The sequence below is a fragment of the Pyrus communis genome, chromosome 10, assembly GCF_041283825.1.
Source record: "Pyrus communis isolate YQ-2024b chromosome 10, ASM4128382v1, whole genome shotgun sequence".
NCBI lineage: Eukaryota > Viridiplantae > Streptophyta > Magnoliopsida > Rosales > Rosaceae > Pyrus > Pyrus communis.
The window spans coordinates 31,732,411-31,758,666 of record NC_142574.1 but is presented as its reverse complement, the minus strand read 5'-3'; the positions used below and the strand labels follow the sequence as shown (position 1 = coordinate 31,758,666).

The following is a 26,256-nucleotide window of genomic DNA, read 5'->3' as shown; positions in this document are numbered from 1 at the left end:
CTTCTTTACAGGAAGATATGTTGATCACCGATCAAGTGCAGGCCCCGAAAATTTGGGGGTTTTAGAAGAGCTTTTGAAGTGGGGTCTTAAACCTGAGAAACCAGGCTTCTTTACAGGAAGATATGTTGATCACCGATCAAGTGTAGGCCCCGAAAATTTGGGGGTTTTAGAAGAGCTTTTGAAGTGGGGTCTTAAAGTTTTCTAATGCCCGATTTTTGTACATCGATATGTATAAAAAAGAATTCGCTAAATACATAAAAAATTCATTTTCTACATCAAATATCTTAAAAATTAATATAAAAAAAGATAGATATATAAGTTATTTACTTTATCTTTTATTTTGTCCTTATCGTTAAAACTCAAAGTTTTCAAGCTATTTTCATTAGTTTTCCTATTATTTTTTGCTACATTGCAATTTTTATTTTTCACCGATATGAATTCGGCAAATAATATGTATGTTTATTTTAAAGTACAAACATGCAATGACATACTAATATGGAGTTATTGGCTGCTTATGATTCTAACAGCTTTAAAATATATATGTATATTTGACTGTATACTTTTATTTAATCCTTATAAACACTAAATTATGATTTTCTCCTTCTAGATTTGTTTTCATTTATCATTGATCTCTTCTTGTATGCGACTCTATGGTGCGAATCAAGTGCTCGATTAAATGTCTCAGCTGACAAGCCTTGACAATCTTCAACATTACTCGATAGCTTCCTACAGCTACCCTCGACAAGCTCTATTGACTCATAGTAGTTGTCAACATACATTCACGTAAGCTTTTGGCAAATGTTGGTAGGAATCGACAAATGGTTATTAGGTGCTCGATAAAATGGTCCATTAAAGTTTCCTTTTTTTTTTTTGTTGAAATTAAGATTCTATTATTTGAAAATTCTAACTCCTCTTTGCAAACACATATATAATACGAACATCTAGAAATAACTTATTAATGAGGATCCTCTCCATATCCTTTTTGTGAGGATTCTAGTGATCCTCAAATCGTATATGTTTATCGTATATCGTGCGGTCAGTTTTCGTCAGGTATGGTTCATGATTTATTTTAAATAAAAATATTTAAAATAATTTATGATTGCACGATATACGATAAACAGACACAATTTAAGAATTCTTGGAATTTCACAAATAGGTGAATACTCATTCATAACTTTATCACTTATTAGACGTTGATGGCACTGTCTAAGACCCGGTTGTATGAGAGGAACTCTTCTGGTCAACAATCAAAGCTGAAAAGTCTTGTTACCACCCCTGCATTGCTCTTGTTAGTACTCGGTACAAAAGCATATGACGTTATGATGAATCACCAAAAATTGAAAAGCATGACCACCCTTCTTTTGATTTTCTCCATTTTTACTCTGCCCAGCCTTCTGACCAGTACGGAAGCAGAATATCTCTCCCACGCCTGCTCAAACACCACCACCTTCACCCCAAACTCGACCTTCCAGTCCAACCTCAACCGCCTCTTTTCCACCCTCTCCTCCAACGCCAACCGCTCCACCGGCTTCTACAACGCCACCGTCAAAACCCCAAACAACGCCGTCTACGGTCTCTTCCTCTGCCGCGGTGATGTCTTGGGCACCGACGCTTGCGAAACCTGCGTTGCCACTGCAACCGGCGAGATTCCCCGGCGATGCCCCATCAATAAGGAGGTTGTGATCTGGTACGACGACTGTATGCTGCGCTACTCGTACGTGTCATTCTTATCCACCTCAGCCGAGAACCCTGCCGTGATCCTGTTGAGCTCGCAGGACGTAACGGAACCGACTCGGTTCAACCAGGTGCTGACGGCGAGTATGAACGAGGTGGCTACCGAGGCTGCCAACGACGCCGACAAGTTCGCCACAAAAAAAATGAAATTCAGTGATCTGATTACTCTGTACACCCTCGGGCAGTGCACGCAGGACCTGTCCGCGGCTACTTGCCACAAGTGCCTTAAGATTATCGTAGTGCAATTGCCGTCTTGTTGTAGCAGAAAGCAAGGGGGACGAGTTCTGTTTCCAAGTTGTAACGTTAGGTATGAAATCTACCCCTTCTTCCCCCAAGACGGCACAGCACCAGAGCCTGCACCAGGGGCTCCTCCTCCTCCTCCTCCTCCTCCTCCTTCTCCGCCTAAAGGTAAAGTGAACAAACATTTTAAAACTTTTTAGAAGCCCCAATCAAGTCATTTCTGGTATTATCAGATTATTTTATTGGGTAGTTTATTGGAACAGGGGAATATGGTGTTGTCCTGTGGCTGTTGATTTTACCAATTTCTCAATATTTTTTGTTTATTTTACAGGAAAAAGCAAAATCCCAACTCTTACAGTTGTTGCCATTGTTTTACCAATATCTGTATCTGTGCTACTTTTAGTTGTTGCTTACTGCTGCATAACTAGGGGAGCAAGAAAGAAGTACAATCAAGCAGCAGCAGACGAACCAAGCGGTGGACAAATATATTCTTCTGCAATTCTCCTCTTGTTTATTCTCGTTGATTCTCCTTTCATTTATTCCTCGTCTGTAAACATTATGCTTCTATGGTTTGGTTGGTTGTGCAGGTGAGAATGACAATACTTCCGTCACGTCTTTGCAATTTGATTTTGCTGCCATCCAAGCAGCCACGAGCAATTTCTCCGATGATCACAAGTTAGGTGAAGGTGGTTTCGGTCAAGTTTACAAGGTATGTTAATCAATATATGATATGAGTTCTCCTTCAGGTCTAAAAGTTCCAATTTTTATGCTTGCAAAATCTGAATAATTTTGGAGCCTCAGAAGCTTGCCCATGAATGCCATGAGTGGACATTCCATGGTTTGATCAAAGTTTTCTCGCAGGCTATACTTTCAAACGGTCAAGAAGTAGCTGTGAAGAGGCTATCAAGGAATTCTGGCCAAGGCACGGAAGAGTTTAAGAGCGAGATGGTATTGGTAGCCAAACTTCAACACCGAAATCTGGTTAGGCTGTTGGGATTCTGCTTGGAAGGCCAAGAAAAGATTCTTATTTATGAATTTGTACCCAACAAAAGCCTCGACTGTTTCCTATTTGGTTTGTACACTCAGACATCTGATGGTCTTTCCCTATTGCAATAGCAGTTCGTCGATGATAACTTGATTTTGATGATTTGCAGACCCTGAGAAACAAGGGCAATTGGATTGGTCAAGACGTTTCAAGATTATTTCAGGAATTGCTCGAGGAATCATGTACCTACATGAAGATTCCCGACTTAGAATTATACATCGTGATCTCAAAGCCAGCAATATATTGTTAGATGGGGAGATGCATCCAAAAATATCTGATTTTGGCATGGCCAGGATATTTGGGGTTGATCAAACTCAAGCAAACACAAATAGAATTGTCGGTACATTGTAAGTTACCTATTTCATTCTTTTCTCACGACCACTTCTGTTTTGCAATTTTCAAATTGAATTTGAAATGTTTTCTCATTACATCTTTGTCATAATTTCTATGCTGATGATTATGCTCCTTGTAGTGGTTATATGTCTCCCGAATATGCGATGCACGGACATTTTTCTGTCAAGTCCGATCTGTATAGTTTCGGTGTTTTAGTGCTAGAAATCATTAGTGGCAAGAAGAACAGTAACTTCTTTCAGAGCAATGCAGCTGAGGACCTCATGAGCCATGTAAGCTTAAAATGAAAAGTGTAGTGTTCTGTTCTCCTGCATTAACATAGCATCATGAATTAAACTTTTGAATTTTATGCAGGCTTGGAAGTTATGGAGAGATGGGGCACCTTTGGAATTGTTGGATCCGTGTCTAAGAGACTCTTATTCGAGGACTGAAGCAATCAGATGCATCCACATCGGCTTACTTTGTGTTCAGGAAGATCCAGCTGACAGGCCGACAATGCAATCGATAGTTCTCATGCTTAGTAGCTACTCTGTTACATTGCCATCACCTCAACAACCGGCATTTTTCCTCCAAAGTAGAGCAATGGGAAACATGTCAGAGGCAACACTAGACTCCGCTCAGTCTATCAGCAAGTCATCTCTATCCGTTTATGAAGGATCTATCACTGAAATATACCCTAGATAATGTGAATATATAAGTTGTTACTGCTACGTATTGTAATATATGATTATATATACAATCATCTCTAGACAATAACCAAATTTACCGACATGGTATCATCCGTCCTTAAAAAGATGAACGTTCTGCACATACAAGTTTTAGGCGCAATTTTTATTTGTTTATATGATAAAATTATGCCGGTGCTCGGACTCTAAATCTGTTTATATTTATTTGTTAGAAAACATGAAACTTGAATTTGGTTTCCAACGATGATCGACCACTGTTAAGATTGAAAACATCAAAGATGCAAATGTAATATGTATACTGAGTTTCTTCAATATCTTGATTTTTCACATAACGTGATTGGCATGGTTTAGTGAGTCCTTTAATCGGTAATAACCCAATTAAACATTTTGATACTCACTATCGTAACGATCATTTTCCAACATCTTCCTCAAATTGTACGTTCTATTTTTTTTCATGTATTATTTACCAAGTATAGACGTACATAGAGCAGAAAACGAAGATTGTATTCTTTTCTACAAATCCATAATTATTTTTAGGGTGAATTGCTAATTTAGTTCATGAATTATCACCTGAGTGAAATTTAAGTCCCTAAGCTTTTTTTTTTTTTTTTTTTTTTTTTTTTTCTTTAGAAAAATCAGTCATTAAATTATAAAAATTTGCCAATTACATCCCTAATATTATATTCGAAACTACTATTTTCGATTTTTCATCAATTTAAGTCATATTACTTGTATGTGATACACATTGGAGGGTTGATTGGTAATTTTTCATAAATAAATAGTGTATGGAGTTAACTTTTGAGGATAAATTATACGTTAGATTTGTAATCTATATGAAATGTTAAGGGCTTATGGGCGAAAAAATGACGGTATTACACTTCAAAGTGTCTCAATTGACTTAAATTGACGAAAAATTAAATAAAATAACTTTGAATATAATAGTAGGGATGAAATTAGTAATTTTTAATGAATTTAACTGGGGACTTATTTTATCGAAAAAATAATTCAGAAATCTAATTTTTATAGAGGTGATAGTTCAGGGACTAAGTAGGCATTTCACCCTTGTTATTCTTAAGCTACTCTATATGTCTGCCATTATATATATATGTGAGCAGCATCGAATTCAGGATTCATAATCAATGGGTTGGTAAATATTTTTTGTTTTTTTTTTTTTTTTAACCTTAATATTCAATTTCATAAACCATAAATTTGGGATTATAATTTAAAAGTTACTTGAAATTTGAGGGACGAAAATATGAGAGAGGAAAGAGTAGTGGCTCGGTGGCAAAATGGCCGCATGTGGTGGCGGGTTTGGGTGGCTGCTGTCCACTTTAGGAGATGATATGACAGTGATTAGGAATTTTTTTTGGAAGGTTTAACGAAACACTCCCGGTACTGTTTATTCTTAACGAAAAATCATGTTTTTACCTTTTTCTGATCCTATTCATTACACATTTATTTATCATTTTTATTAAAACCTTTCATTTTTTTTTTTTTGGTGTTTTTTTTTGGGGGGGGGGGGGGGGGGGGGGGGTTGGCATAGTCGGGGATGGGTGTGGATGTAAGGAGGTTTCTTGTTATTTTTTTTTCTTTTAAAACATTTGTGAAAAAAAATTGAGAACTAAGGACCAGGTTCAAAACTATGTTGTTTTAAAAGGAAAGCTCCAGTATGCAAAAACATCAACTTCAGGCAATTCATTCAGACATTTCGTCAAAAGATGGTGGGCACCAAAGCTATCAACTAGACAATCAAAGGGGTCACTGGAGTTGATCCCAAACCCTTTTTTTGGCCTTCACGGGGTCAACTGACTACCTTTAAGTTTAACCCTTGGTGGACTCGCCACATGATATGAAGAATACCAATGAAGCTTTTTCCCACATAACATGATTGACAAGGTTCAAGTTTTCACGCCAATGATCGGAAAAAGGTTCTTTTCTCTTTGTCAAAAAAAAAAAAAAAAATCAATGGGTTTCTCTTTCGTTCTGTTGAATCTTCCTCAGTGTGTTGTTACCTAACATTGCACGTTCGGGTTGTGCTTTGCACTTTCCTTTCTTTTTCTCTCAGCTGTGCTTTTTTTATTGCTACTTTATTTATTTTATAAATTAAATGAATGAACAAATGAGCTTAGCTTTTCTTGTCATTGTATGAGAGCAAATTTTACGACATGAGTACATTGTTATTGTACCGTTTTGTGCCAATTGTTAAATGCTATATGAAAATTAGTTTATACATATTAATGTTTTATTTAGTACGGTATATTCATATATGTAAATCTTTCTCAATTTAGTTGCACAATCTGAACAATTAATCAAATTTGATCCTATGGCTACTAAAATATAGACGCCAACCATTAACTAGCTAGTTAATGACACCAACCAAGTCTGAAGTGTTCTGCTCTCTTCCTTTTCAAACACAGGTTTCACTTCACTGTACGGATCTGGGCAGTGCACGCAGGACCTGTCCTGTCTTCTGGGAGCTGCTACACAAATTCCTAAAAGAAACTCTGGGGGACAACACGCACACTTATTTTTGTGTAATTTTTTCAGTGTAGTTGTCATTTTTTCACAACGTTTTTCTAGTAACTTACTTTCTTTGGTAAGAGAAAATAACTATAAAGAATGTCATTGCAGTGATTTTTCAACTCAATAATGCTTTGTTTTATTTTTTAAATTTTTAACTATTTTACTTGACGGTAAATGAGATATTACTATAGGAAATCCCAATATGTCGTACTCTTGAAGTTTAAGGAACTTCTAACATCCTCGTGGGTAATAATCAATCATTTTTTCAGGACTTTTTGTTCCTTGATGCTAGAACTAGATAATCCTCAAAAAAATCCCCACCAAGCAGAAATTTCCCGTACATAACTGGTGTCACACTCTACCACTCCCGTCCCCATTGCATCCTAAATGGATCTCCCTTTTATAATATAAATTAAATTAATTTAAATTATCACTTATAAAAATAATAATTTAAGCTTCTGATTGGAAGCGGTGATTACTTTTTGAATACTGTTAAAGATATTAAAATTTTAAATTAAAATTTCAGACAAAATAACGTGTCACTAATAGAAAATAAATATGTTATTCAGTCTAATTCAATCATCAACAGTATTATCATTAGATATACCAATAGGATCACCCTAGCTTTTTTTTTTTTTTGATAACTGATCACCCTAGCTTTTTGTACGAATAAACAACAAAACAATTATTCAGTGGACAGAATAATGCAACTTTTTCTGGTCCCTTACATGTAATATTTTGAAACTTACTGTCTTAGCTAATTAAGGATGATACAAATACTGTTGAGTCCTCGCAATTCGACTTGGGATGGGAACTATTGAAACCGCCACAAACAAGTTTTTTGATAATAACAAGTTAGGCGAAGGCGGATTTGGTGTAGTTTTCAAGGTATGAAAATTGAAAAATGAGAACATATATCTATCCTTATTTTGTCTTTGAAATTTTAATATACAGTACTCGATTCTTAGAATCTCGAGTTCAACTTGTACTATTCTAAACATATATAAGATGCATGCCAAGGAAATTGATTGGATAAAATGCCTCATATGTACACTTGCTAATGAACAAGAAATTGCAGTGAAGAGGTTGTCAAAAAGCTCTAGACAAGGCGTCCTAGAATTTAAGAACGAGGTTGCATTGGTAGCCAAACTTCAACATAGAAATCTTGTTAGGCTTCTGGGATTTTGTTTGGAAGGAGTGGAAACCCTACTTGTTTATGAATATGTGCCAGACAAAAGTCTTGATTATTTTCTTTTTGGTAAGAGTACGTACATCATTCTGAAACTTTTTTTTAGTAATTTCGAACCTAGATACAATATTATTGTATATATTTAATGAATTGAAGTGAGCATATAGAATCCAGAAAACGTGAACAGCCGGATTGGTCAAGCCGTTGCATGATAATGAGAGGAATCGCTGGAGAAATTTTATATCTTCATGAAGATTCAAGGCATAGAGTTATACATCGTAATCTAAAAGTGAGTAACATCTTGTTAGATGACAATATGAATCCAAAAATATCAGATTTTGATATGGCAAGAATGTTTGGAGTCGATGATCAAACTCAAGGAAACACCAAAAGAATTGTCGGCACCTAGTAAGTTTCAACTCAAATATATACTTTTCTCTATTTAGTTAATTATCTTACATATTCCAATTCTCATATGTTTTTGCAATTTAATGGTTACATGACTCCAGAGTATGCCATGGAAGGATCGCATTCAATAAAATTTGATGTATATAGCTTCGGAGTACTTTTGCTTGATATCACAATGGGGATAAAGAACTTTTTGGACTTTCATCCGACAAATGGTGCACCGTCTTTTATAGGCTACGTACGTAAAGTCTTTACTTGAGTTAGCTTATAAAAAAATATCTCAAACAAATTAATGTAGGTATATAGAAATTTATAATCAATATATCACTACATTCTTAATTAGCATGAAATTATAATTGCAGGCTTGGAAATTATGGAATGAAGGGAAGGTGTTGGAGTTGATGGATCCGTTGTTGAAAGGCTTATGCAGTCCAAATGAATTTCGAAGATACATTCATATCGGATTATTGTGTGTTCAAGAAGATGCAAACAACAGGCTGACCATGTCATCGGTTGTTCTTATATTGAAAAGTGAAACCATTAGTCTTTCTAAACCTGAGCGACCAGCCTTCTTTACAGGGAGATGTGTTGATCACCATGATCAAGTAGCAGTAAGTGCTCACAATTGCTCGGTCAATGGCTTGACGATTTCTAATGTTGTGGCCCGTTGAGCAAGAGATGAGGACATATATCATTGGAATCCATTAAGTATATATTCACACGTTTTTAGTACAGCAATCGTCACATAATATTCCGGTTAAATGCAAGTTTCTCGTTGGAATCTGAATTTTAGGGAAAAAAAATAAATTTTTACATGTAATTTTCATTATTTTACAAATGTAGTTCATCGTATATTTAGTAACTAGTTTTAATTCTCTCAGTTTAATTAAATAAATTATACAATATATTTCACAAACATCTTTTTTCCTTACACTTTTTTTTACCTCATCGCTTCTTGTATATATATGTTTCAAATTTAACCTTTTTTTTAATTTTAACACGCATTTATTTAATAACAAAAAAATTTGGCTCACCCCTATAAAAAATTTCTTAAGCTAATTAATACTGTTTAACATACATTGGAAGGTTCCTTTGGTTCAAATATTCAAATCTTTAGTAGAGAAGAAACAGAAATCATATTTATCCAAGATCAACAGAAAAAGTCTCATCAGCAACAAACAAATCAACAGATTTTATGTAATTATATTATTGTTGAAAATTCATGTTTAATAGTATATTATATGGTACCCTTTTGGCACTTACGTCTCCATCGTATCTGTATGCTATGATAAATTTATACTTAATTCTTTCGAAATTTGATATTCGTCCCCTTCGTTTACTTTTCTTCAATGAATTTGACTGAGACAGTGACATATCTAGTGAGATACTTTTCCACACGGTGGTGTAGTGGTCTCATTAAGTGGGGCTACATCTCTCAATTGGCCAAATGTAACACTCAATGGGTCATGATGATAAGAGAAAATAACTATAAATGTTGTTATTGTAGCGATTTTTCAACTCAATAATGCATTGTCTTATATTTCAAGTTTTTAACTTTTTTACATGACGATAAATGAGATATTACTATAGTAAATCCAAATATGTCGTACTCTTGAAGTTTAAGAAACTTCTAACATCCTCGTGGGTAATACATCAGTAATTTTTTTCAGGAGCCTTGATGCTAGAACTAAAAAATCCTCAGAAAAATCCCCACCAAGCTGGAATTTCCCATACATAACTAGCGTCACACTCTACCACTCCCGTCCCCATTGCATTTTTCTTTCCTTCAAACTACTACTATTTTTTATTTTTCTATCTCTTCTATGTCTTTTTTTTACTATGAATTTGATGATAAAGACAACGACCCACTGAGACAGCTTCATTGCTTCAACCCAACTCACATTTACTATGACACAGCTAAATGGATCTCCCATTTAAAATTCAAATTAAATTAATTTAGATTATCACGTATAAAAATAGTAATTTAAACTTGTGAACCGGAAGCAGTGATTATTTTTTGAAAAATGTTAGAAAGATCAAATTTTAAACCAAATTTGCATACAAAATGATGTGTCACTAATATGAAATAAGCACGTTAATCAATCTAATTCAATTATCAACAACCACATCATTTCGTTTAAAAATTTCATCTCCGTAACATCACCCTCGTTTTTTTTACCAATAAACAATAAAACAATTGGTTAGTTGACAGAATAGTGCAACTTTTGAACAAGTTGCAAGCACTTATTGGAGACGTTAATGGCACTGAGACTAAAACCCGGTTGTATGAAAGGAATTCCTCTGGTCAACACACCCCTGCAGGTGCTCTTGTTAATACTCGGTACAAAAACCTATGATGTTACGATGAATCACCAAAAAATGAAAAGCATGACTACCCTTCTTTTGATTTTCTCCATTTTTACTCTGCCCATCTTTCTGACCAGAACGGAAGCAGAATATATCTACCACGTCTGCCCAAACACCACCACCTTCACCCCAAACTCCACCTTCCAGTCCAACCTCAACCGCCTCTTCTCCACCCTCTCCTCCAACGCCAACCGCTCTACCGGCTTCTACAACGCCTCCGTCCAAACCCCAAACAACGCCGTCTACGGTCTCTTCCTCTGCCGCGGTGATGTCGTGGGAACCGACGCTTGCGAAAACTGTGTCGCCACCGCAACCGCCGAGGCCCCACAACGCTGCCCCATAGAAAAACAGGTGGTGATCTGGTACGACGACTGCATGCTACGCTACTCCAACGAGTCATTCTTTTCCACCTCGGCCGAATCGCCTCACGTGTCTCTGTACAACACGCAGAACATAACAACGGAACAGACTCGGTTCAACCAGGTGGTGGCGGCGAGTATGAACGAGGTGGCTACCGAGGCTGCCAACGACACCGACAAGTTCGCGACAAAACAAGCGAACTTCGCTGATCTGATTACGCTGTATACCCTCGGGCAGTGCACGCAGGACCTGTCCGCGGCTGCTTGTGACCGGTGCTTTAGGGATGCCATAGCGCGATTGCCGATTTGTTGTAGCGGAAAGCAAGGGGGACGAGTTCTGTTTCCGAGTTGTAACGTTAGGTATGAAATCTACCCCTTCTACGCCGAGAACGCCACAGCACCTGAGCCTGCACCAGGGGCTCCTCCTCCTCCTCCTCCTCCGCCTCCGCCTAAAGGTAAAGTGAACAAACATTTTAAACTTTTTAGAAGCCCTAATTTCTGCTATTATCAGATTAGTTTACTGGGTAGTTTATTAGAACAGGGGAATATGGTCTTGTGCGGTGGCTGCTGATTTTACCAATTTCTCAATATGTTTTGTTTATTTTGCAGTAAAAAGCAAAACCCCAACTAGTAAAATTGTTGCCATTGCTGTCCCAATATCTGTATCTGTGCTACTTTTCGTTGTGGGTTACTGCTGCATAGCTAGGAGAGCAAGAAAGAAGTACAATCAAGCAGCAGCAGACGCACCAAGCGGTAAACAAATATATCCTTCTGCAATTCTCCTCTTGTTTATTCTTGTTGATTCTCCTTCCATTTATTCCTCGTCTATAAAGATTGTGCTTCTATGGTTTGGTTGGTTGTGCAGGTGAAAATGACATTACTACTGTCGAGTCTTTGCAATTTCATTTTGCTACCATCCAAGCAGCTACGAGGAATTTCTCCGATGATCACAAGTTAGGCGAAGGTGGTTTCGGTCAAGTTTACAAGGTATGTTAATCAGTATATGACATGGGTGCTCCTTTAGGTCTACAAAGTTCCAACTTTTATGCGTGCAAAATCTGAATAATTTTGGAGCCTCGAAAGTCGTCCGTGAATGCCATGAGTGGACATTCCATTGTTTGATCAAAGTTTTCTCGCAGGGTACACTTTCAAACGGTCAAGAAGTAGCTGTGAAGAGGCTATCAAGGAACTCTGGCCAAGGCACAGAAGAGTTCAAGAACGAGATGGTATTGGTAGCCAAGCTTCAACACCGAAATTTGGTTAGGCTATTGGGATTTTGCTTGGAAGGCGAAGAAAAGATTCTTGTTTATGAATATGTGCTCAACAAAAGCCTCGACTGTTACCTATTTGGTTTGTACACTCAAACATCTAATAGTCTTTCCCTATTGCAATAGCAGTTCGTCGATGATAACTTGATTTTGATGATTTGCAGACCCTGAGAAACAGGGGCAATTGGATTGGTCAAGACGTTACAAGATTATTTCAGGAATTGCTCGAGGAATCATGTACCTACATGAAGATTCCCGACTTAGAATTATACATCGTGATCTCAAAGCCAGCAATATATTGTTAGATGGGGAGATGCATCCAAAAATATCTGATTTTGGCATGGCCAGGATATTTGGGGTTGATCAAACTCAAGCAAGCACAAATAGAATTGTCGGAACATAGTAAGTTACCTATTTCATTCTTTTTTCACGACCACTTTTGTTTTGCAATTATCGAATTGAATCTGAAATGTTTTCCACTTTTGTTTTGCAATTATCGAATTGAATCTGAAATGTTTTCTCATTGCATCTTTGTTATTATTTCTATACTGATGGTTATGCTCCTTGTAGTGGTTATATGTCTCCCGAGTATGCAATGCATGGACATTTTTCTATCAAGTCCGATTTGTATAGTTTCGGTGTTTTAGTTCTAGAAATCATCAGTGGCAAGAAGAACAGTTACTTCTTTCAGACTAATGCAGCTGAGGACCTCATGAGCCATGTAAGCTTAAAATGAAAGGTGTAGTGTTCTGTTCTCCTGCATTGACATAGCATCATGAATTAAACTTTTGAATTTTATGCAGGCTTGGAAGTTATGGAGAGATGGGGCACCTTTGGAATTGTTGGATCCGTGTCTGAGGGACTCTTATTCGAGGACTGAAGTAATCAGATGCATCCACATCGGCTTACTTTGTGTTCAGGAAGATCCAGCTGACAGGCCGACAATGCAATCGGTAGTACTCATGCTCAATAGCTACTCTGTTACTCTGCCATTACCTCAACAACCGGCCTTTTTCCTCCAAAGTAGAGCAATGGGAAATATGTTAGAGGCAACGCTGGACTCCGCTCAATCTATCAGCAAGTCATCTCCGTCCGTTTATGAAGGATCTATCACTGAAGTATACCCTAGATAGTGTGAATAGATAAGTTGTTACTGTTACACATTGTAAAATCTTCTTATATATACAATCATCTCTAGACAATAACAAAATTTACCGACATAGTATTAGCCATTCTTAAAAAGGTGAACGTTCTACAAGAGTCCACATACGAGTTTTAGGCGAAATTTCTATTTGTTTATATGATAATAAATCGCATAAAATTCTGCAAGTGCTCGGACTCTTCATATATGTTTATATTTATTTGTTAGAAAACATGAAACTTGAATTTCGTTTCCTATGATGATCAACCATTGTTAGGATAGAAAACATCAAAGATGTAAATGTAATCTGTATTTTGAATTTCTTCAATGTCTTGATTTTCCACATAACGTGATTGACACGGTTTAGCGAGTCCTTTAGTCTATAATAACCGAATTAAACATTTTGGTACTCACTATTGTAACAATCATTTTCAAGCATCTTCCTCATATTGCACGTACTACTTTTTTTATGTATTATTTACAACATATAGACGTACATAGAGCAAAAAACGAAGATTGTGTTCTTTTATGCAAATTCATAATTATTTTAGTACACTGTAAATTTATTATGTGACACAAAAATTTAAAGGGGTAGGTAATCAGAGAAGATTCAACTCAGATTAGGTAAACATAAAAGATTCAATCCAAACCCACAAAGGAGGAATATTTTCCAAGATTTTGAAGACTAAAGAAGTGTCAAAAGCATTAATTGAATGTGTTCAATAGCAGAAGTTGATTATAGCGGTTGGTCAAGATAATTTCAGCCCCCTTAGACCCAAGTTCAAGTTTAAGAGTAGTAGCCTTGTAAAAAGAAAGAAGAAAAAAAAAAAATTCAAAGATGTAATTGTTGAATATTTGAGGAGGAAAAAAAGGCTAGAACTGTTTAGCTAAAATTTCCAATCGACTCAACTCTTAGGACAAAACTTGTTTGGCGGTTTAGACATTCTTGTCAATTCATGGCTACATTTCAATCATGGACATATCACTTTGAAAAACCAAAAGAAGAAGAAGAAGGCGACAACGAAGAAACCATCAAACACGGGTTAAAGGTTTATCAACTAACCTAAGCCTTTCTTATGGACACAAGGTACATACAAGGTGGGCTTAATCAAAAGATAAATTAGGGAAACTAAAATTTTAAATTAAAAAACGTGTCATCAATAAAACATAAGTACGTTAATTAACATAATTTAATTATCAACAATTATGTTATTTAGTTTTAAAAAATTAGCTTAAAAATTCGGTGTCCCTAAAATAACCTTTGTTTTTTTTTACCAATTCACCACTAAACAATTGGTCAGTGGACAGAATAGTGCAACTTTTGAACAAGTTGCAAGCACTTATTAGGAGAAATTTTTTATTGTGACGGGAATACGAGTGATACATCACGTGTTTTTATGTAAGTGGTGAGAAATTTTATTTTTTAGGTTATTAACCTTTTAACACACAAATCTTACAATTTGTATAGTTACACATGATGTACCACCTTGTGCGCCGATCACATTGAAAAATCTCTCACTTATTAGAGGTTGATGGCACTGATGCTAAAACCCGGTTGTATGAGTGGAACTCTTCTGGTCAATACCCAAAACTGAAAAGTCTTGCTACCACCCCTGCATTGCTCTTGTTAATACTCAGTACAGAAACCAATGATGTTATGATGAATCACCAAAAAATGAAAAGCATGGGACTACCCTTCTTTTGATTTTCTCCATTTTTACTCTGCCCAGCTTTCTGACCAATACAGAAGCAGATTATCTCTACCACGTCTGTCCAAACACCACCACCTTCACCCTAAACTCCACCTTCAAGTCCAACGTCAACCGCCTCCTCTCCACCCTCTCCTCCAATGCCAACCGCTCCACCGGCTTCTACAACGCCACAGTCCAAACCCCAAACAACACCATCTACGGCCTCTTCCTCTGCCGCGGCGACGTCGTGGGCACCAACGCTTGTGAAACCTGTGTCGCCACCGCAACCGCCGAGGCCCCACAACGCTACCCCGTAGAAAAAGAGGTGGTGATCTGGTACGACGACTGCATGCTACGCTACTCCAACGAGTCCTTCTTTTCCAGGGCGGACGACAAGCCTTGTTGAACTATAAGCCATGAGCTGATTAGTATTTGAGAATAATCTTGTCTTTAATTGTGTATTCACTTGTGCTTAGAAATTGCCAAGTGTAAGATCAAATTATGTAAGGCCATGAGTGCCATGTGTGATGATCCTAGCTATTGCTAGATGAGTGGCTGTGATCTTTTCTTCTAGAAGAAAAGATCCAGCTAAGCCTTGTTAACAGAATTATTCCCTTTTGCACGATTGTGTGTGCTGAGTGAAAAATATACTTTTACAAGTAGAAGAAAAGGTTCCTCTGTAACTTGCAGAGAGAATAACAGTCATTTTCATCATTCTCAGTGCATTTTCTTCTTCTTCCATTTTACAAAACGCTAACAAGCCTTACGTGTACATGTGGAACACGCAGAATGCAAGTAGTATAACGGACCAATACCGGTTCAACGAGGTACTGGCAGCTACGGTCACCGAGGTGGCCGCTCAGACTTTCAATAATAGTCACAAGTTTGCGACGAAAGAAACGAGTGTTTCAGGTTTCATTACGCTGTACGGATTTGGGCAGTGCAAGCAGGACCTTCTACTCCAGATAATTGTTATCTGGAGATTGCAATTGGTGTCTTCTGGAAGCTGCAAAACAAATTCCTAGAAGAAATGCTGGGGGACGAATTCTAAAACCCAGTTGCAATCTTAGGTTTGAAGTTGACCCCTTCTACTCCTCCGCCCCACCGCCGCCAGCCTCCATCAGAGAAGGTCCTAAAGGTATACACTAGCCCCCAAAAAGATATTAATTGTAATTCAATAACAATTCCAAATTATGGTGTCGTGAACTTTTAGTGCCGCCAGCAAATATTCCACCTCCGGTTCCAGCAGCAAAGAAGAGTAACACAAAAGTAATTATCATCACCGTGGTGGTCGTGGTTTTGGTTGCTTTTGTTAGAATTCTCAGCGGCATATGCGTTTCTTCGAGAGTCAAGAAAAGAAGGGTACAACTTGAAATTGAAGGTAAGTGCAACGCTTATTGTCACACTATCTCATCTCATGTTGGAACTTTTGCCAATTTAATTTCCTGAAAACAGTAAGATTAGTTTATCATTAAATAGTTTTCGTTTGATTTATTCAATTCAATGAGTGTGCATGGTTATCATTTGCTCGCTACGTTTTTCTGGTCCCTTCATGTAATATTTTGAAACTTATTGTCTTAGCTAAGGATGATACAAAGACTGTTGATTCCTTGCAATTCGACTTGGGAACTATTGAAACCGCCACAAACAAATTTTCTAATAATAACAAGTTAGGTGAAGGCGGATTTGGTGTAGTTTTCAAGCTATGAAAATTGAAAATGCGAACATATATCTACCCTTATTTTGTCTTTGAAATTATTGATTCTTAATATACAGTGCTCGATTCTTAGAATCTCGGGTTCAACTTGTACTATTCTAAACATATATAAGATGCATGCCAACGAAATTGATTGGATAAAATGCCTCATATGTCAGGGAACACTTGCTAATGAACAATAAATTGCAGTGAAGAGGTTGGCAAAAAGCTCTAGACAAGGCGTCCAAGAATTTAAGAACGAGGTTGCATTGGTAGCCAAACTTCAACATAGAAATCTTGTTAGGCTTCTGGGATTTTGTTTGGAAGGAGAGGAAACCCTACTTGTTTATGAATATGTGCCAAACAAAAGTCTTGATTATTTTCTTTTTGGTAAGAGTACATCATTCTGAAAAAAAATTAGTAATTTCGAACTTCGATACAATATTATTGTTATATATTTAATGAAGTGAAGTGAGTATATTGAATTCAGAAAACGTGAACAACCGGATTGGTCAAGCCGGAGGAATCACTTGAGGAATTTTATATCTTCATGAAGATTTAAGGCATAGAGTTATACATCGTGATCTAAAAGTGAGTAACATCCTATTAGATGACAATATGAATCTAAAAATATTAGATTTTGGTATGGCAAGAATGTTTGGAATCGATGATCAACCTGAAGTAAACACTAAAAGAATTGTCGGCACCTAGTAAGTTTCAACTTATACATATATATACTTTCCTCTATTTTAAAGTGAAATCCTGTTCCTGGATTTCACTATTGTAATTTACGTATTATGTATTAGCAGGACTTTATATTATTTTCGGGAATATTTTTTAATTTTATTAATTTAGATCTTACTTAAAACTATTTAGGAAGTTTGAATTTTGGTCATCGATCGTTAAAAAATTCATAGACCTAACGAAGTCATACTAAGTATAATATTATAGTACTCATCGCTAGGAACTTATGGGTGCAAACGAAACGAGATTTGGATGTAGAACGAAGTTTTTACAGGACTTTAAAGTCAAGGGCATTTTTTGGTAAAATCCCTCCATTTCTAGATAAATCTATCGGTTATTTGGGTTCACTGGGGTCCACGCCCCTCTTTTGTTCCGGGTTCTTTCTCAGCTCGGGGGAAGGGGGCTTCTCTCTCTTTCGCAGGAACTCTCACAAGGAGGGAAGGGAATCGAAAATATCAGAGCATGATCAAAGCAATGGGAATCTAGGGAGCTGTATGGGGTTGCATAATGGTGATTCTTCAACCTCAAGCTGCTGGAATGGGGCCATTGGGTGGCCTAACCTTGCCATTTATACCCGGGTTCAAGTTTTTATTAAACATATTAAATATATGATTATGCTTTTAATCTACTTTTCTTAATCATAAATTTGGTAATTATGATGAAAAGTGGAGCTGAATTATGACTCTAATAGGTTATTTGATAAGCTAAAAGCACCTTCCAAAAGACTATATTTTCTGATGTTATAGAGGGTTTGAGAAAAATATCAAGGAGCCATCATACCAATAGCATTCTGATATGTAATGGTATCCATTTTCTCTCATTTTTGTGTGTTCTTTTTGTTGTACCTGATAATATAGCCTTTAATATTATTGATTTTGCGAATGTTTCCGCTAGAGAGACGATACTGTGTAAGTGGGCATGTAATGGGAGAAATAAAGATAGAAATATATTCGATTGCACTCAACATTTACATGGGAGGCTATTTTATTAAGGGATGCATGACTTTCTTATAACTGGCACTCTCATAACATTATGGTTGTATTTTTACAAAATCATACCATGTGCTAGTTGTAATAATTGTGCTAAGATTCTGTTGCCTTCTTTGATCTGGTGTGCATGTTCTGTGATGGTGTGACATGTATGCAAGGTTTATGTATGCATGTATGTTTTTTTTTTTTTTTTTTGAGATTGGTTCTGTTGGATTTAGACATTTTTGTTGGTAGTGGCCTTGTTGCTTATGGATACAAATGTTGTAAGTAGATATGGTAATTGTTATACGTATTGAATATCTATTTAAGGTCTCATTGGTTTAACATTATCAGAACTTTTGCAAATGTCTGAAGTTGAACGAATACTTATATATGCATATAAAATCTGAAAGGGATGGAATTGTTTACTTATATAGTAACCGTGTACATTTATCTATGTATGTATATCCCAATGAACTTACTTGTATCTCTAGAAATATGTACGTACCAACCGCCAAAGCTTGTATATTCAGGTACATCTATATTTGTAAACAGCATCTTCACTTACTGTCTAAAGTGTTTTCATTCAAAGGTTTCATTTATTTTGATCATACTATTTCAAGTTAATCAAAATAATACTTGATCTGATGGTGTGAATTAGTAGTCCCAAGTAATCTAATTAAGACTAGAGGTCGAAAATGATGCATTTAGTAATTGCGTACACTTCTACTTGGTATATCTGCGAAAGGGGACCATACGTATTTCAAGGGTGATCATGCTTGGTATATTCATGATGGGTGATCACTGCCTACGTTATTAGACTATACCTATGATTCTGCTTGGTTTATCCGTAATGGGAGACTATACGCATTATAAGGGTGATCATGCTTGGTATATCCGCTATGGGGGACCATATGTACTTTAGGGGTGAATATGCTTGGTATATCCGCAATAGGTGATCACTACATGCACGATTAGGCTATGCTTATGGTTTTGCCTGGTATGTCTGCAATGGGGACCATATGCATTTTAGGGGTGATCATGCTTGGTATATGTGAAACCCCACCCCCAAATTGTTGTGTAATTTTACATTTCCCCAAAAAGGTTTATGTAACTTTTCATTTTAGTCCCCTAAACCTCTACCCAATCCAGAACTGTTTTGTTAGATTCTCTTCTCTTTAGCTGCCACATGGCAGCCCCTAAACTCAGCATCATCTTTCTCTGCCAGCACTTACTCTCTTCCTTCTCTCAGATCTCACTCATCTCTCTCTCGCACTTTCCCTCCCCAATCGAACCTATGCACCCATCTACACACACATAAGGGCACACAGACGACGACGCAGCGCCACCACTACCCTCGTGGACTCTCTCTCACTCTCCTCAGCCCTTATGGAACTCGACAAGGTCTCGAACTAGAATCCGGCGAGCTTAGTGGTTGTCGAACAAAGATCCCACCATCCTTGGCCATTCCATGGTGAATCACAGGTATTAATCTCTTCTTCTCTTCCTAGCATTCATTTTGGTACCTAGATCGGCAACTAGGGTAACGTGTTGGTGTCGACCGAAGCTTGGAAGGCTTCGGCAAGTAATGGGCTCCTAAGCCCAACCCTTCGAGCCATGCTCTTTTGGGCCTTACCAGCTAGGGCCTTTGGCTCGTTAACCCTAAACCTAACCCATTTATTTAATTGCTTTTTATTTTATTTATTTCCTAAAACCCTTATTTTGGACCGGGCTTACAAGCCCAAGGTCCATTAGAACCCCAAAGCCAAAACAGGCCTTTGAGCCGTGTGAAACGGGCTTTTAGCCTAGTGAACCTTAAGACCCGGTTGCTTGGAACCAAGGCCTCTGGGCCTTAGAACCCGGCTCGATTGTGAAGCCCAAACCCTTAGGCCCTTTTGACCCAATACCCTTTGACCTAGCCCAGTTGACCGAACCGGCTTAACTGACCCGGTCAACGCTGACCGTTGACTTTGACTTTGATCGGTCAACGTTGACTTTTTCGGGTTTTCGTCCAGAACCCCTCCTAGGCTAATTTCGATGTCTTGGACTCGTTTATGACGTTCGTTTTCCAAACAACCGTTTGAATAGAGTTTTATTAATTGTACCCATTATGTACTTAGGTGCAATTAATAGCGGCAATTTCATCATTCCAATTTTGTACGGCTCTACGATGACGGAGTGTCTGTGAGTGGACCCCTTTTAAAATGCATGTTTTCATAGTAGAAATGCATATATGAAAAGCATGATTTAATGATTACGTTTTATGAGATATTATGCTTACTTAGAATATTTTGGAATACCATGTTTTTTATTGAACCCATGTTCTTGTAGGGTATCTGATGGATGACGATATACTATTTAGAACATGTTTTCACACACGTCTTTATAGTATAGATGATGAATGACTTTATACTATGAAGATGTTTTTGAGATATATGTACCTATGTTTGGAAAGATTATGTTCAATGTTTTTGTGCGTATCTAATGGTCACTATTCCGCCAGGGGCGATGATCTGGTGCTAGCATGTGGGCTGGGAGAAATAATCCTTAGCTTCGGGTCGAAGGACATAGAGCTGGCCAGGGGCTTGGAGAAATAATCTCTGGCTTTTGGTCTAGAGACATGGACCTGGTAATGGGCCAGGAGATATTATTATTTGATACCACTATTTAGCACACTATATATGAGATATGCTTTCTGAGATGTTTTATGGCATGCTAGGGTTTTCGAAAAACCTACCACTTATTATGCTATTAGTTTTCATAAAACTTTGGGAGTTAGTAATTTGATAACTGTTTTAGTATTATATATATATATATATATATATATATATATATATATATATTAACTTAGTCCACTCATATTTGTTTTGCACCCCCTCAGGACTTAGAATTTAAGGCGTACAAGCTCGGCGTCAAGGTATTTCTGCATCGGCATCTTCGAGTCCTCTAGGTGTAGGATCCATTCTTTTATTCATTCAATTTTATATTATTTCTTTTAGTGTTGTAGTTAGTTGTATGCTTTGTACACATTCCTCATTTGCATATTAATTATATTTAAATTTCTTTTATCTTATTCACATTTTAGATCTCACGTTTTCAATAAATGACTTTCGTCACCCCTGGGTGTCGGCCAGCACGTACCTTCCCTGGTGTTCGGGGAACATCAGGAATGGGGCGTGTCTGTATATCTGTAATGGGTGATCACTACCTACCTAGCGTTTTAAGGATTAGATGTACCTGGTACATTCCGACAGGCGACCATATTTTAGTTGAATTCCGTTCAGTGGTCCGAAATCCCTGCTCTTGCTCATTTCCATAAAGTTAGTCTAAAACCCTAGAATATAGTGAATGAGAATTGCTCACAGTAGACATTGTGTTTATAAATTAGTTTACCATGTTATTACTTGGAATCCAGGTAGCAAAATTATATAGAGTTCATTTATTAAATTTCGTGAAATAATTTGTGATTTTGTTGATTGAGTAACGTAGTTAAATGTTAACATCGTGCACTTAGGGACCGTATGCAGTCTAACTCAAAGGTTAGATGCAACCATGAAATAAAAGAAAGTTACTGCATGGTTGAATCATTTATTGTGTTTTGGTCTTGTCTCGAAGGTGAGACATGATAGATAAACAGGGGTGTGGTGACGTCACGTGTCAATCGTGGACGTATGTCGGGATTGTGGCATGACAAGTTGACAAGTTAATTTATCTTACATATTCCAATTCCTATCTTTTTTTGCAATTCAGTGGTTACATGGCTCCAGAGTATGCAATGGAGGGATTGTATTCAATAAAATTTGATGTATACAGCTTCGGAGTACTTTTGCTTGAGATCACAATGGGGAGAAAGAACTTTTTGGGTTTTCATCCGACAAATGGTGCACTGACTCTTATAGGCTATGTACGTAAAGTCTTTACTTGAGTTAGCTTATACAAAAATATCTCAAACAAATTAATGTAGGTATATAGAAAATTATAATCAATATATCGCTACATTCTTAATTAGCATGAAATTGTAATTGCAGGCTTGGAAATTACGGAATGCAGGGAAAGTGTTGGGGTTGATGGATCCGTTGTTGAAAGGCTCATGCAGTCCAAATGAATTCCTGAGATACGTTCATGTTGGATTATTGTGTGTTCAAGAAGATGCAAACAGGCCGATCATGTCATCAGTTGTTCTTATGTTGAAAAGTGAAACCATTAGTCTTTCTAAACCTTCTTTACAGGGAGGTGTATTGATCATCATGATCAAGTAGCAGTAAGTGCTCACAATTGCTCGGTCAATGGCTTGACGATTTCTAGTGTTGTGGCCCGTTGAGCAAGAGATATATCATTGGAATCCACTAACTGTATATGGAATGGGTAAACCCAATCTCAAATTACTGTAAAGCACTTATTTTACATACGGCGAGTTTGGATGCCAACGAAATATATATTCACACGTTTTCACAGCACTCGTCACATAATATTCTGGTTAAATGCAAGTTTCTCGCTGGAATTAGAGCTTTCAGTGAAAAAAAAAATTTACATGTAATTTTCATTATTTTGCAATTGTAGTTCATTGTATATTTAGACATTAATTTTAATTCTCTCAGTTTAATTAAATAAATTAAATAGCACAATTTACAAACATCTTTTTTTCTTGTACCTTTTTCAGCTTCTTGTACATACCTGTTTCAAGTTTGGCTTTTTTGAATTTTAACGCTCATTTAGTTAATAACGAAAAAAACTTAAGCTCACCCTTTGAGAATTTTCTCAAGCTAATTAATACAGTTTAACATATACGCTGTCAAGTTTCTTTGTTTCAAATCTTTAGTAAGGGAAGAAACATAAATTATATTTATCCAAGATCAACAGAACAAGTCTCATCAGCAACAAATCAACATATTTTATGTAAGAGAATTGTTATTAACACTCTAAAAATCTCATTCTACACTCCAAACTTTCTATATTAGGAAGAAAAATACATTTGTAAGGAGTGTAGAATGAATTTTTTGGAGTGCCAATAACACTTTCCTTTATGTAATTATATTATGGGTAAATATCAGTTTACTACCCTTAAGTTCGTGGTTTTCAACATTTGGTACATGAAATTTTTTTCGTCCCAGTGTCATACCTAAAGTGTTAATTTTGGGATAGTCTCATACATTCGTTAGTCTGGTTGTTAAGTCTCCCGTTAACTGATGATGTGGCGCCTATGTGGATAATGACTAGGCGCCACGTGTCATTAAAGATCCACGTGGAAATTAAATATTAAAAAAAAAAAAAATAAATAACCACCTTCGTCTTCCCCAAATCCCACTCACCCCATCTCAGCAAACCCTCCCACCCTAGTTGTCACCCAATACCCCCAGTATTTATGTGCCTCTCGGCTCGTGACCAGCAACGATTTGCATCCTCTGCAACTCCTGGATCTACCTCTAAATCTTCACCTGCGACATCACGTGTTCTCCGGCGTGGCGATCCCTAGGAAATTGGGGTTTGTCAGCGAGGCTGTGACTGGGGCCGTCGAAGAGAATGCATCGAGAGACCCGATTTGAATCGAAGCTGTGACCGGAGCTGTCGGAGAGGATCCATCAACATCTTTAGGGGTGTCGCAGAGGGAGGAGAGCTTGGAGATGAAAGTAGAGAGCTTGATATTGCGATCGACGACAAGGATTTTGGTGTCATCGCCAACGTAGGTGAGCTGGTGGTCATGGGGGCATGGCTGGATTTTGCCACTGTAGCTACACATGAACTTGACTTTATAGGTGGAGGTTGCGAAGTGGGGTTGGTCGGGAGTGTCGCAGTCGATTTCACGAGAGTAAGGGAAGGAGTCACGGGAGTCCCGGTAGGAGTGGTGCGAGAGAAAGAGTGTTGAGGGGTGGGAGAATGGGTGGGTGATGGGGGTGAGAAGGTGGGATTCGGGGAAAACGAAGGTGTTTTTTTTTAATTTTAAATAATTTATTTTTGAAATTTTAATTTCCACATGGACCCTTTAATGACACGTGGCCCTCAGTCATTGTCCACACAGGCGCCACGTCATCAGTTAATGAGAGACTTAACAGCCAAACTAACGGAAGTATGAGACTATCTCAAAATTAACACTTTAGGTATGACTATGGGATGAAAAAACTTCATGTACTAAATGTTGAAAATCAAGAAACTTGATGGTAGTAAACTGATATTTACCCTTATATTATTATTGAAAAGTCATGTTTAATAATATATTATATGTTAGGCTTTGGGTACTTACGTCTCCATCCTATCGTATGTTGTAATAATTTTATTCATAGTTCTTTTGAAATTTTACACAATTTCTTCGTCAGTTCGTCCCCTTTGTTTACGTTTCTTCAACAAATTTGACTGAGTCTGTGCTAATACTTACAAAAAGCACAAACATCATTGTCTAATTCAGGAGAAAATAAAGTTTTGTATTGCTTCGAGTGTGACATATCTAGTGAGATACTTGTCACACGGAAAATTAAAGTTGTTTGACTTTAGACTGTTCGACAAAGACTATCTGCCGTGACTTTTCAAATTGCAAAGTTTCAGTTATTTTTTCCAACATTACAATTTTTATTTTTCACCGATATGAATTTGGCTAATAATATGTATGTTTTTTCTTAAGTGAATGTTCGTGATTATTTTAAAATACAAACATGCAATCACGGAATTCAGACAGGGTCATTGGTTGCTTATGATCCTAACATTGGTAAAATCTTTATGTATATTTGATTGTGTATTTGTATTGACCTCTATAAATAGTTACGACAAACTAAATCATAACTTTCTCCTTCTAATTTTGTTTTCTTTTATCATCCATGTCTTTCTTTTCTCTCTTCTTGTATGCGACTCTATTGTGCAAACCAAATGCTCGATGAAATGCCTTAATTGACAAACATTGACAGTCCTCAACATTACTCGATAATTTCCTACTGTTGCCCTCGACTAGTCATAGTAGTTGTCGACATACGTTCGCATAAGCTTTTGGCAAATGTCCGTAGGAATTGGCAAGTACCCACTAGGTACTCGACGAAATGGTCCACCGAAGTTTTTTTTTTTTGTTTTTTTTTGAAATTAAGACTTTTATTTGAACATTTTTGCTCGGCCACTGCAAAACGTATATAATACGAACATCTTGAAATGACTTATCACGTGATGGGGATATGAGGGAGAACAACCTAACAGTGTAGCGGTACCATTAAGTGGGGCTACTTCTCTCAATTGGCCAAATTTAACACTCAATGGGCCATGATGACAAGAGAAAAGTACTACGAAAAATGTCATTGTAGCAATTTTTCAAATCAATAATACATTGTTTTATATTTAAGTTTTTAACTTTTTCACATGATGAGGAATGAGAAATTACTTTAATAAATCCTGTTGCATGAGAGTTCACGAAATGTATGAAATGAGTGTTATACTTTTAGTTATTGAATATGTCTTACTTTTGAAGTTTAAGGAACTTCGAAGTTCTAACATCCTTGTGGTTAAAAATCAATAATTTTTTTCAGGACTTTTTGTTCCTTGATGCTAGAACTAAATAATCCTCAGAAAAATCCACACCAAGCTGGAATTTCCCATACATAACTGGCGATTCTGGCGTCACATTCTACCACTCCCGTCCCCATTGCATTTTATTTTGCTTCAAACTACTATTTTTTATTTTTATCTCTCCCCTTGTTTGCTTTTACTATGAATTTGATGATAAAGAAAATGACCCACTGAGATAGCTTCAACACCAACTCACATTTAATACGAAACAACAAATGAAAAAAGTCGGTGATGTTAGAGAGATTCAAATTTTAAATTAATTTTTTTAAATTAAATGATGTGATTGTTAATGGTTAAATTATGTTAA

General features: G+C 36.9%; 4 protein-coding genes and 1 pseudogene across 6 annotated transcripts in view; all 5 read left to right on the top strand.

The window, feature by feature from the left end:
- Positions 1-865: 865 nt before the first annotated feature.
- On the top strand, positions 866-4,163 carry LOC148693912 (cysteine-rich receptor-like protein kinase 10). Of its 2 annotated transcripts, XM_068466657.2 has the most exons (7): positions 866-2,142; positions 2,306-2,449; positions 2,562-2,683; positions 2,836-3,046; positions 3,129-3,366; positions 3,492-3,642; positions 3,725-4,163. In XM_068466657.2, exons 1-7 carry the CDS (start codon positions 1,197-1,199, stop codon positions 4,052-4,054), a joined length of 2,142 nt encoding a protein of 713 aa, XP_068322758.2. In that variant the 5' UTR covers positions 866-1,196; the 3' UTR covers positions 4,055-4,163. The 2 variants fall into 2 exon arrangements, with proteins under 2 accessions (XP_068322758.2, XP_088534414.1); XM_088678288.1 differs by lacking the exon at positions 3,492-3,642 and having other exon boundaries at positions 3,725-3,924.
- A 3,223-nt stretch (positions 4,164-7,386) lies between these two features.
- On the top strand, positions 7,387-8,878 carry LOC137728595 (cysteine-rich receptor-like protein kinase 10). Its single transcript, XM_088678132.1, has 5 exons — positions 7,387-7,468; positions 7,628-7,837; positions 7,936-8,175; positions 8,260-8,414; positions 8,539-8,878. The coding sequence occupies exons 1-5, from the start codon at positions 7,387-7,389 to the stop codon at positions 8,845-8,847; spliced, it is 996 nt and encodes a 331-aa protein (XP_088534258.1). The 3' UTR covers positions 8,848-8,878.
- A 1,539-nt stretch (positions 8,879-10,417) lies between these two features.
- Positions 10,418-13,497, top strand: LOC137727829 (cysteine-rich receptor-like protein kinase 10). The gene is made up of 7 exons (XM_068466666.2): positions 10,418-11,357; positions 11,512-11,655; positions 11,768-11,889; positions 12,042-12,252; positions 12,335-12,572; positions 12,741-12,891; positions 12,974-13,497. The coding sequence occupies exons 1-7, from the start codon at positions 10,436-10,438 to the stop codon at positions 13,301-13,303; spliced, it is 2,118 nt and encodes a 705-aa protein (XP_068322767.2). The 5' UTR covers positions 10,418-10,435; the 3' UTR covers positions 13,304-13,497.
- Positions 13,498-14,105: 608 nt separating this feature from the next.
- LOC137727838 (cysteine-rich receptor-like protein kinase 25) overlaps positions 14,106-26,256 on the top strand; it is a 34,390-nt gene continuing 22,239 nt past the window's right edge. The window contains exon 1 of the mRNA XM_088678290.1: positions 14,106-14,237. The gene's annotated coding sequence lies outside the window, so the exon portion shown is untranslated. The remainder of the gene's footprint in view (positions 14,238-26,256) is intronic.
- Positions 14,965-22,669, top strand: LOC137727833 (cysteine-rich receptor-like protein kinase 15; annotated as a pseudogene). Its single transcript, XR_015952463.1, has 8 exons — positions 14,965-15,394; positions 15,759-16,140; positions 16,216-16,445; positions 16,493-16,703; positions 16,876-17,094; positions 17,189-17,408; positions 22,161-22,314; positions 22,439-22,669. The product of XR_015952463.1 is annotated as a cysteine-rich receptor-like protein kinase 15 (transcript).